The 12289-nt window shown below is 32.2% G+C and overlaps 1 protein-coding gene across 1 annotated transcript; it reads right to left on the bottom strand.

Moving 5' to 3' along the window:
- Positions 1 to 5224: 5224 nt before the first annotated feature.
- LOC131646076 (indole-3-acetate O-methyltransferase 1-like) lies at positions 5225 to 7556 on the bottom strand. The gene is made up of 4 exons (XM_058916239.1): positions 7321 to 7556; positions 6704 to 7120; positions 5959 to 6234; positions 5225 to 5699 (listed from the first exon to the last, which is right to left on the bottom strand). Exons 1-4 carry the CDS (start codon positions 7420 to 7422, stop codon positions 5343 to 5345), a joined length of 1152 nt encoding a protein of 383 aa, XP_058772222.1. The 5' UTR covers positions 7423 to 7556; the 3' UTR covers positions 5225 to 5342.
- Positions 7557 to 12289: the final 4733 nt, after the last annotated feature.

The raw sequence follows: 12289 nt of genomic DNA, 5'->3' as shown, positions 1-12289 counted from the left end.
TGTACTCTAATGATGGAGGACAGAGAAGACATTGTTTTAACCGTTGTTATATCCTAGGCGCTACTATTTCTATATCATTTCAGTAACTTCTATATCGTTCAATTAAATGCTCTTAGCATATCTGTACCTTTCAATTAAATGTTGTTAACATATTTCAATGAAATGATATTTTAATAAAGTTATTAATAATTAACAATAAAATTTCCCTCTGCCTTCCACCCGCTATAAATAGCAGTGTCTGTGTGGAGTTGAAGTCCCAACCCTTCTTTCAGTCATAGTGTAAACACTTAAAAATGAACTCTGTTTGGGCGGTGGTCTTCTATGAGGAAGGTAGTCACATGCGGGTTTGCCTCAACCCTCACTGGAATTTCCAGAGAGTTGTTAGAGCCATCAACACTGGGTTTCGTCAGCTCGATGGGCCAACCAGAAAAGTTAAACAGCTAGAATACCGGTGTCCATACATTACGTTGACCGATAATAACCCTGAAGGCACCTACATGTATTATTGGGATCGTGTGAGAGACGATGTGGACGTGGATCTAATGTTTTGGACACACAGTGGAGAAGTTAACCGAGGCGTTGAAGATCCCCTTGTTATTGCAGTGACACTAGAGTAGTTTAGATTAACGGTTGTTTTATATGTTGCAAAGAGTACTATTTGTTCTGTGTTCTTTTCTCGTCTTTTGTAATCTGCAACGTAACATCGTGATTTACCGATGGTTTTGTGTTGTCAACGCATGGTCATGGAATTAAAAAAAATGTGGTCGTTGTGTTAGTTGTTTTCGTCTGGACAATATTTAACCTAGTGGACGGGTACAATAATTAACATACATATAATTGATAATTTATATACGTAATTATTAACTATAATTATAATTAGTAAAATATATTATTAAAATACAAATAATTATTAATTACAAATTTATTTGTTTATTAAATAAAATATATATGAACAGACCTAGATCAGTGTGACTGTCCTTTTTTAATCAATTCGGAATCTGGTGGCAGGCATAGATCAGTGTGCCTGTCTTTTATAGTCAATACGGAATCCTGTTGCAGACCTAGATCAGTGTGCCTGTCTTTTATAATCAATTCGGAAGATAGTGGCAGACCTATACTAGTGGGTCTGTAAGAACCACCATATATATATATATCTATATTTATATATATATATATATATATATATATATATATATATATATATATATATATATATATATATATATTAATATATATTTATATATAATTATATATATATATATATATATATTAATATATATTTATATATAATTATATATATATATATGTAATTATATATATATATATATATATATATATATATATATATATATATATAAATATATATATATATAAAAATAAAGATATATATTTATATCTATATATATTTTTATTTATTTATTTATATATATATATATATATATATATATATATATATATATATTTATTTATGTATTTATATATATATATATTTATTTATTTACATATATATATATATATATATATTTATTTATATATATATATATGTATATATTTATTTATTTATTTGTTTATATATATATATATAAATATATATATATATATATATATATATATATATATATATATATATATATATATATATATATATATATATATATATATATATATATATAGCTATATATATAAATAATTATTGCATAACTAGCTGCCAGATAGGGTTGCATGCATGCTCTGCCTAGGGGAATCGTTACAGGAATCTTATCAGGAATCATTTCAGACGCGTGATGGGGTACAGGACATAGATCAGCGTGTCTATGTATTGAGATTGTGCAAGGACATATGAACCTCAATTTATAAGACATCCAACATATACTGAACATTACAACTCACACCAACAATTTTACCCTATCTGACCTGAGATTACAACACCCGCACACTTTCCCCTCCAAAAATGACTTCATCAACCCAGTATCTTGTCCATGCCCATCTAAACGGTGAGACCTACTCTCATGAGATAGCCGGTTTTGTGATGAGAAACACTCAGGTTGTACCATTGTTGTTGAGCAAAAGAGCAACATTTTCGTACTTCATTCAACGACTGTACTCTAAGATTGCAATGGGTCCTATTGCAAGCGTTTTTTACCAATGTCCCAATTTCAATGAAGACAACACCGTCAAGTTTTACGAAATGGAGATTGCCAATGACGAAGACTTGCAAGATATGTTCACCACCCACGAATACTGTGGGTTGGATTCCATCGAGCTGTACGTCACTCTTCAGGCTGAGACACAAGAAACTAATGTTGTCCAGTCACAGGTTATTGACCCACCAGTCAACGAGCAAGACGAGGTTGACGTCATTGACGAGGAAGAAGACGATCTGGAAACCGAATTTGACGACATGGTCAACGAGGAATCCGACGACGAGCAGCAAACCTTGGTGCCTCCAGCTCATGCCTACGCACCTCCAGCGCATATGGGTAACTTGAACCTCCAAGGTGACGAACCATCATCTGACATCTTCTTCACGCCCTACATCCAAAACGACGAAGAATTAAAGGAAGGAGACAAGTTTCCGTCTAAGGAGGCATGTCTAAGAAGAATTAAAAAATGGCACATGGCGAACAACGTTGATTTTGAAGTAGACCGTTCAAACCTGGAACGGTATGTAATCACTTGTAAAAATCCAGAGTGCGGGTTCAGACTGTTGGCCTCTTATAGGAAGAGAAGTAATGCATGGAAAATAGGGTCGATTACGCAGAAACACACGTGTGTCAACCCTAACAATTCCCAGGATCATACAAAACTCAGTGCCGATCTTATGTGCCAGGAGATCTTGCCTCTCATAAGCTCTGATCCGTCTCTGAAGGTTAAAAATATAATATCCCACATCGTCACAACCTTCAACTACACTCCATCTTACAGAAAGGCGTGGGTTGCAAAAACAAAGGCAATTGAGACAGTCTACGGCAACTGGGAGGAGTCATACAAAATTCTTCCCCGATACCTCAATGCGCTACACAGTTACGCACCTGGAACTGTTACGATTCTAGAGACACTGCCCGCGCATGCCCCGGATGGAAACCCTGTCCAGGGAAACGGAATATTCCATCGGCTTTTTTGGGCGTTCAAACCTTGCGTCCGAGGTTTTGCACACTGTAAACCCATACTTCAAATTGATGGGACATGGTTATACGGCAAATACAAAGGAACCATGCTCATGGCGGTTGCACAAGACGGTAACAGCAACATATTTCCAGTGGCATTTGCTATCGTAGAAGGTGAAACTGCAGCGGCTTGGAGTTTCTTTCTAAGGAACCTCCGGGAACATGTTGCTCCCCAGCCTGACATATGTTTAATCTCTGATAGGCACGCTTCCATAGAGAGTGCTTACAACAATCCAGCGAACGGATGGCATGACCCCCCTTCAAAACACGTATATTGTATTCGCCACATCGCCCAAAACTTCATGCGGGAGATCAAGGACAGACATCTAAGAAAGGCCCTAGTCAATGCTGGTTATGCGTTGACCCAACCCACATTCCAGCATTATCGGAGTGAGATTGTAATGACAAATCCAGAGGCAGGTACTTGGGTAGATAATCTTTCCAGGGACAAATGGACAAGGGCTTACGACAATGGCGTGCGATGGGGCCATATGACAACTAATCTCGTGGAATCCATGAATGGCGTTTTCAAAGGCATCCGTAACCTTCCAATCACAGCACTGGTGGAAGCCACATACTTTAGGATGGCTTCACTCTTCTCAACAAGAGGCAGGAGATGGGGTGATGTTAGACAAGCTGGTCAACTATTAAGCGATAGTTGCATGAAATTTGTGCAACAGCAAGCGGCAAAAGCGAACACTCATCAAGTGACTTCTTTCGACCGATTCAATCGCACGTTCAGTGTGCGCGAGACAATTGACCACAATGAAGGGCTGCCAAGGCAACAATATAGGGTTCTGCTTGACGAAGATTGGTGCGACTGTGGAAGGTTTCAAGCTTTTCGTATGCCTTGCTCACACGTCATAGCTGCATGTGCGTATGCCCACCGCGACGCTATATCACTACTGTCTCCGATTTACAAGACTCAGACGTTGCTCAGAGTTTACAGTGTTGCGTTTCCTGTGGTGGCCAAGGAGGATTACTGGCCTGAGTATGATGGAGAGGTAGTTTGGCACAACGACGCAATGCGGCGAAAGAAAAAAGGGCGTCCCAATAGTACACGGATTAGGACCGAAATGGACGTCCGCGACAAAATGGAACGAAAATGCAGCATTTGCCGTCAGGTTGGGCACAACATAAAGAGATGCCCTAATCGTGGCTCGACATCGTCGCAAGTTTAGTATAATCTGTATTTTTTTTAATGCAATGTTTCAGTTTCGCTTACCACCTCTTGTAACCGTTCACCTCTTGTAACCGTTCATCGGTCTTTCGTTAATAAATAGAGCTTTAATAAAAAACCGATATCGATGACGCATACATTACATTATTTAGGGTTAATAAGATTTTACAGACTTGATTTATTAGACGTTTTGACGAAAATAATAAACCGAAATTGAAAACGGTACGCGAAAATACCCGAAACGGTTAATTTTGAAAAAAAAAAATGGCCCACACGTAGGAGCCAAATGGTTTGGCGCCTATGTGTTACTCCATGGCCATATGCGCCATTTCAAATGGCTTCCACATTCTTGCCCTAATTTTTCCTTCTTATGCGCCAAATGGTTTGGCTTGTGTGACATGCATGCGCCATTTCATTTGGCGCATTCTCTTCCAGTATGTCCCAAACCTAGACAGTTTGGTAAATACCCTGAAAAGGTGGTTTTTTCTGTATTTTATTTATTAAACCTGGTTATTTTAATTTTTTTTTCGAGATATGTTCCAGTGACTTTGTCTTTATCTTTCTCCTACGCATTTTCTCTTTAGTTTTTTAATTATATTTTTCACTTTTTTCTTTCATAAAATAGCCTAAAGTTATCCAAAGTCACTCAATCCATTTTCAAAATATATTGGACAGAATGACTTTTGAAGATTTACAATTAAAATGAAAATTGAAATTGTAGTTAATTTTAAGAAGAAGATGATTTTAGAAAATAAATGAAATTGGAAAGCTTTAGAAGCAATGAACGCGGTCAATTCCCTATCCCCTGTCCTAATCCCAAGGTTTACCCTTTCCAAAATTAAACAATCCTAATTTAAAGTCAGATTTTTAGACTTAATAGCAAAAACAAAATTACACTGAAATTCGAACTGTCCAATTAATATTAATCGGTCAATTGCTTGATTCCACAAAATCACACTACACACAATTCAAAACAATTTTATTTCCCTTCCTCCTCATTGAACAAAAGAAAGTGATGCAACAATGTGAAAGAACTGAAGTTTCTCTAACAACTCCTTGCCATGATTGGTGCCTCTTTTCTCCACTCTAAGAAAAAGCTCCTCACTTAGCTTATCACCAATATGAGCATCAACAAGAACACCAGCAACACTTCTACAACTGTTAGCCAAAGCCCTTCCCACTTCACTTGCATCATCAGGTTGATTCACCACAAGAGGACTCCCTCCTTTGAAAACCTCGAGTTTGTTAATGGAAAATGAACCATCAGCTTCCACCACTTCCTTGAAGTCTTGCAAACTTGGTGCATAAACAGGAATGTTGAAATCATCTCTTTTCTCATTGGTAATTAGCCCCTGTGAAGTGATTAAGAACATGATTAATTAAATTAAACCACATGTGATATGAAAATGTCATGATCGTAGCATTCAATTATGATTTCTATTGTGATGATGCATAAGGCCAAGAAACATATAACATCAACTTTTTTAAATCATGGTAAGTTATAGAAAGTATGATACTATATGTTTTTGTGTCACGAGTTCTTTTTGGTCTGCCAATAAAAAACATGCACAGTGTTTGGATTTTGCTTTTGGATAAAATTTTGATGATTACCTCTTGGACAAGATCATCCCAAGCATCCTGAAAATGGGTCCCAAAGAGGAGACCAGCCCCACCTTGGTCTGTGGGGTCCACTGAAGTCCTGCCTAAACAAACCAAGAACATGGTCCCTTTACTTTTCATCTCTATTGACCTTGAGGTGAGGAAACCTGCCAAATCTGTTTGGAATTGTTTCTTGTAAGCATTTGTTGTTATCTCACTAGCACCATGGGTAAACACCCTTCCTTTGTTGTATGCATTTGATCTCTTGTCTTCAACAGATTCTGGTACCTACATGCATGCATGCATGGGACAAAAAATATAAGGTTGTTTTTTTTAAACTAATCTAGAGATAATGGATTAGTTAGATTTGTTTGGTTATACTTTCTAACTAATGCATTAATATAGAATATTATAGTATTATTATCTTCTAACTACTGCATATATAATGACTATATTCTTTGATGGTGTGGGGTAGGGATGTTAACGGTGGAGAAATAGGTCAGGCCGATAATAAGGATTTATAGGCTAGCTGCTAGTTTATACAGACTCGCGTCAGATTATACATTTTTTGTCTATACAGACTCAGGTCAGATTATACATTTTTTTTAAATAGAAAATACCTAAATTTTTATATAAATCTATTTAGTTAAAAAAGTTATGCCTCATACTCCAAAAGAAACTTTTTAAACCTATCAAACGTACCTGTTTAAATAATCGGAATACAGAAGATAAAAACAGAGAGGTGTAAATATATTACCTGAGATAACCAATGCAAAGAAAATGCAGAGTGAAAAAAATCAACAGACTTAGCCGGAAAAAGTCTCCGGTAGAAAGAACCGGGGACACCCGCAGCAAAGTAGCAACGATGATTATTAGCAGCAAGGCACTCTTCCATGCTATTACCATAGTTGGCCATAGGAGGAAGAAGTTGAAAGAGGGTATTGAAGTCATTCCTCGGAAGGTCAGTGAAAAAAGCAGAGAATTCAGGTGGATTGCGCCCCAATGCTTCATAACGCTTGATGATGTGTTCTACGATCACATCCATAACATTGATTGTGTTGCTTCCACATGAACAGCCCAAGTCCACCACCACAAATGGAATGTCTGGTGCATGAAGCTCAACTCCGTCTAGTGCTTCTTTTAGAAGATGAAGCATAGATTTTGCATGTATGGCCTACATAAATTTAATTGATTTTGAATAAATAATTATTTCTCATTTATTATTTATTATACCTAACATTGAAAAACACTAAACAGAACCAGAACCTGTACAACAGGCTCTGCTCTGCTTAGTCATGCTTAGTCACTAGTAAAAGAAGTCACTAGTATTGACAATTGACCGGATAGAAAAAAAAAAAATAAGAATGGAGTTACCTGAGCTTGGGAATTGTTGGCATAGCTAGCTTCTCCTTTCCCACCTTTCATGCTAAACAACCTCTCAAGCTCCATATTGGACACTACAACATTATCTCCCATGAGAAAGTGGTGTGATGAAGTGAAACTTAAGTAGAAGCTAAATGGATAAAAATATAGTTGTGATGTTTCTCAAGGTATTTATGATGGTTGAAATGAGAGCCAAGAGAGTTGTATTTATAGGCAAAGGATATAAGAAGAGTATATAATCAATTATGTTGGTTAGGGCCCTTTATTGATACAAAGGGAGATTAATTAAGTACTTAGAAGCAAAAGCACCAATTATCATGCATTAATATTAATTCAAAAGGGGAAAAACTAAGTATAAGAAGATTTAATTAAACAGACAAAAAGTTGAAGGAGTAAAATAATTAAGTGAAAGTTAGTATTTTTATGCATTGACATTAATGCAAAAAGAAAAAAAAAAGACATAGATAAAGTTGAAAACGTTAAATATGGGCCACACTCTCCCACACTTGTAAAAGTGAAGGCCTTAAACTGGCGACAAAATTTGTTTTTATAGAGAACAAAATAATTTATTGTGACTTGTGTGTGCAATTGCTGAATTGCTGAATAGTTGGTCCTATAATCTTTCATTTTAGACTTATAAATTTTTCATATACTATAAATTAATAAATATTAAAAATTGCATGTCTTTTAGTCACGGTCAAACTTAATAAAAATAAATGTGCCATAAGGGCACATGTTAAGAGCTAAATGTAGAAATTTTTTCTTAGAAATTGTGCATTGTTTTCATAAAAAGTTTATAATTAATGTGTTTATTACGTTTTCCAATACAAATTTACTATATTTAGATTTTTTAACATGTGCCATTGGGGCACATGTTAGCTTTATCCTAAAAATAAATAGTTTTTTTTTTTTTGTTAAATATAGAGACAAAAGTAAGTAAATAAATAAATCATTTAGAATGACTAAAAGAATATCTAACCCTTCACTTTTAATGGAGTTTGCTAACCCTTTGCTCTTTGGTACTGTCTATGGACTATGGGTGGCAAGAGTATGTCAATATTTAAAGTCAAATTCTTTTTCTGCTAGCATTTTTCAAACGTTGTTTGAATCTTCAAAAGAGTTGGCTATAATGTTAAGAAAATATAAAATATAAAATTTTCTGTTGAAAATAAGAATTAAAAATTATTAATAGTTAAAATGAAAATTTTAATTTTATATTTAATTATTAACTTCTTAACATTGTGTTTTTTAAAAAATACTCTACGATTTGAAAAATGTTACCGTCAAGTCACCAACAATAAAATTTAAAAAAACTTAAATTTTAACCATATTAATATATTCTGATAACTGGTTATTTTTCTGAATTAATTAATAAATGAATTCTATATTATAAACCTATAAAAATTAAAGATTAAAAGTATTTTATGAAATCAATTTGAAGACTAAAGCTGCAACAGCATCTGAAAAGATAAATTAAAGAAGACAGTGAATTATGTACTGAAAAAAATATCAACAAGGATAAGTGTCTAGCACATATAGTAAGAGACAGAGGGACCGAGACCAACACAATATTGCACTTTGTTTCTGCTTTTGTATTCTTAGACATACATCACATCATGTTAGCATTTTGTAGTACATAGAATCAGGATTTTAAATAAAAAGACAGAACCGAGGTTTATGTCACGATTTTTTAATGTTGACAAATATTTCCAAACGGTGGTTTGCATTTTGAGATTTTTTTATAGTGTCGAAATAAATATCACAAAATGTCACACATTAAAAATAATATAATAAAATGTCATATTTCTAATAATCATTGTCCAATCAACAACCTAACCAATGAAAGGAATTTTTGAGTCCAAATTTTTTTTAAAGCAGTTCTATCTTGTCAAGTCCAGTCAAAAGAACGACTAATATAGCTCAGTTAAATTTTATAAGAGATTAAATAATTTTTTTTAGGGACTAATTTGGACTCACTTTTCTTTGTGAGGAACTAAAATCAGTCTTCACTGACAGTCCAGCCACGGTTCAAAAGTAAAAAAAACCAGTTTGAAAAAAATATTAGTAGAGGGACTAACATGACTCGGTTAAATTTTGTAAGGGATTTAATAGGGACTTTTTTCTCAAGGACTAATTTGATCTCTGCAATTTTTGTGAGGGACTAAGATGGACATTTACTCAAAATAAAAAATAAAAACACACAAATTTGAAATAAACTAAGAATATATATAAAGAAACCTTTAAGATATGTGATTCTGTTATCACATGAAATTTATATATTCAAAATTCAATAATATTATTATAAAATATTACATTCTTATTAAATAAGTATAAATAAAATTAATTAGCATAAATCACTTACACTCACTCATCTATGTATTCATTATTAGTTTCATTATATAGTTTCATTATATAGTTTGTTGTATTTAAATAAATAATAAATTTAAATTTTTAACACAATCACAATATTTTTAATTTGGTTATAAAACTTAAATGATGAGTTAAGATGAAAAAAATAATTAGAATTTTGATAAAGTTACAAACAATTGTTTAAAAAAAAACACAAATTTGAAATAAACGAGTAATAAATATAAAGAAACCTAGAAAATATCTGATTATATTATTTTACAACATGAAATTTATGTATTCAAAATTCAATGATGTTATTATAAAATATTACATTCTTATTAAATAAGTATACATAACATTAATAAACCTAAATCACTTACACTCATCTCTATATTCTTTATATAATTAATTGTATTTAAATAAATAATAAGTTTTAAATCTTTAACACAATCACAATATTTTATTTTGTTATAAAGCTTAATGATTTGTCAAGACTAAAAAAAATTAGAATTTTGATAAAGTTACAAAAAATTGTGAAATAAACTTAAGTTTAAAAAATAAAAAAGCACATAAATTTGTAATAAACTAGTAATATATATATATATATATATATATATATATATATATATATATATATATATATATATATATATATATATATATATATATATATATATATATATATATATATATATATATATATATATATATATATATATATATTCACATGAAACCTTAAAAATATGTGATTCTTTTATCACATGAAATTTATATTATTCAAAATTCAATAATGTTATTATAAAATATTACATTTTAATTAAATAAGCATAAATAACATTAATTATCATAAATCACTTACACTCATCTATATATTTATTATATAGTTTCATTATATAATTTGATATATTTAAATAAATAATAAATTTTGAATCGTTAACACAATCACAACATTTTTAATATAGTTATAAAACTTAAATGATTTGTCAAGACAAAAAATAATTAGAATTTTGATAAAGTTACAAAAAATTTTGAAATAAACTTAAGTTTAAAATATGAGTTAAAAAAAACACACACATTTGAAATAAACTAGTAATAAATATAAAAAAACCTAAAAATATGTGATTCTTTTATCACATGAAATTTATGTATTCAAAATTTAATGATGTTATTATAAAATATTACATTCTTATTAAATAACCATAAATAAACTTAATAAACATAAATCACTTACACTCATCTCTATATTCTTTATATAATTAATAGTATATAAATGAATAATAAATTTTAATTCTTTAACACAATCACAATGTATTTAATTTTGTTATAAAGCTTAATGAGTTGTCAAGACGAAAAAAAATTAGAACTCTGATAAAGTTAGAAAAAATTGTGAAATAAACTTAAGTTTAAAATATAAATTAAAAAATGAAAAAAAACACAAATTTGAAATAAACTAGTAATAGATATAAAGTGACCTTAAAAATATGTGATTCTTTTATCACATGAAATTTATGTATTCAAAATTCATTCATTTTTAACTATTAGTCAATTGCAATATAATTTTAAACTAAAAAGTTTATTTGATATTTTTATGCAAATTAAAAATCTAATTTATAATAACTTGATTAGAATTTATTTTTATGTCGATTAAAAACATTGCGATTGTGTTAAAGATTTAAATTTTATTATTTATTTAAATACAACTAATTATATAAAGAATAGAGAGATGGTGGTAAGTGATTGTAATACGGTGAACTGACTTTATATCGAAATGTTGCGGATAGCAAGAGTCGCCACCGACTTTTATTTTATCCAAATTTAATCAGAAAGGCCAAAAGAACAGGAAAAACCTTTTAAATAAAATAGGGTTCGGGGGTAATTATGCAAAGGGAAGGTGTAAGGCACCCTTTGCATCCATGGTTTTCCATGGGCTCTTAATTGCTTTGCTCTTTGTTTTCAGAAATGTAGAAGAAGAGAATACGGACTTTAGCTCGTAAATGAGCGTAGCCATATTGAAGGTTTATGAGAAAGAATATGAAAAAGTTTTTAGAGCAAGGCAAAGCAATTAGGGGCAATTATCTGGTTAGATGAAAAATGCTCTTTTAGCCTTTCAGGGTGAAAGGGTCTATCCATGCCATAAGAGGGCAGGGAGCCTTTCATTTGGAGGTTGAAGGGTCATCGAGAGTTCGTTCGCCATAAGACTGTCCCATGCCATAGAGAGGCAGGTAGTCTGAGGGAAGAACCAGAATAGCCTTTCGTAGGCAGCCAGAGGATACCTCAGCCTTTCGTAGGCGACTTCCGAGGGTCGAGGTCATATTGGTGTATCGAAGGCAGCATCATTTAGGGACTTTATAACCTTTGTATTTACCGAGGCAATATGGCTGAGGTATCCTCGTATTCGAGGGACGCGGCTATTCTGCAAAAAACACAAGGCAACAAGGCAACAGGCAGCAAAGAGGTTACCCCAAAAGTGTGTGTGTGTGCACCAATCACGTGATTATTTCAGAATATATTATCTTGTAATTAAGTGACTCTAATTCAGTTCATAGTTGCACCCCCTAAATTACTAACCACAACAATTAATATTATACAGATTAAGTGCCTTTAAAAGGCC

The sequence above is a fragment of the Vicia villosa genome, linkage group LG2, assembly GCF_029867415.1.
Source record: "Vicia villosa cultivar HV-30 ecotype Madison, WI linkage group LG2, Vvil1.0, whole genome shotgun sequence".
NCBI lineage: Eukaryota > Viridiplantae > Streptophyta > Magnoliopsida > Fabales > Fabaceae > Vicia > Vicia villosa.
The sequence above is the reverse complement of the archived record's forward strand: the minus strand, read 5'-3'. Positions and strand labels throughout refer to the sequence as shown.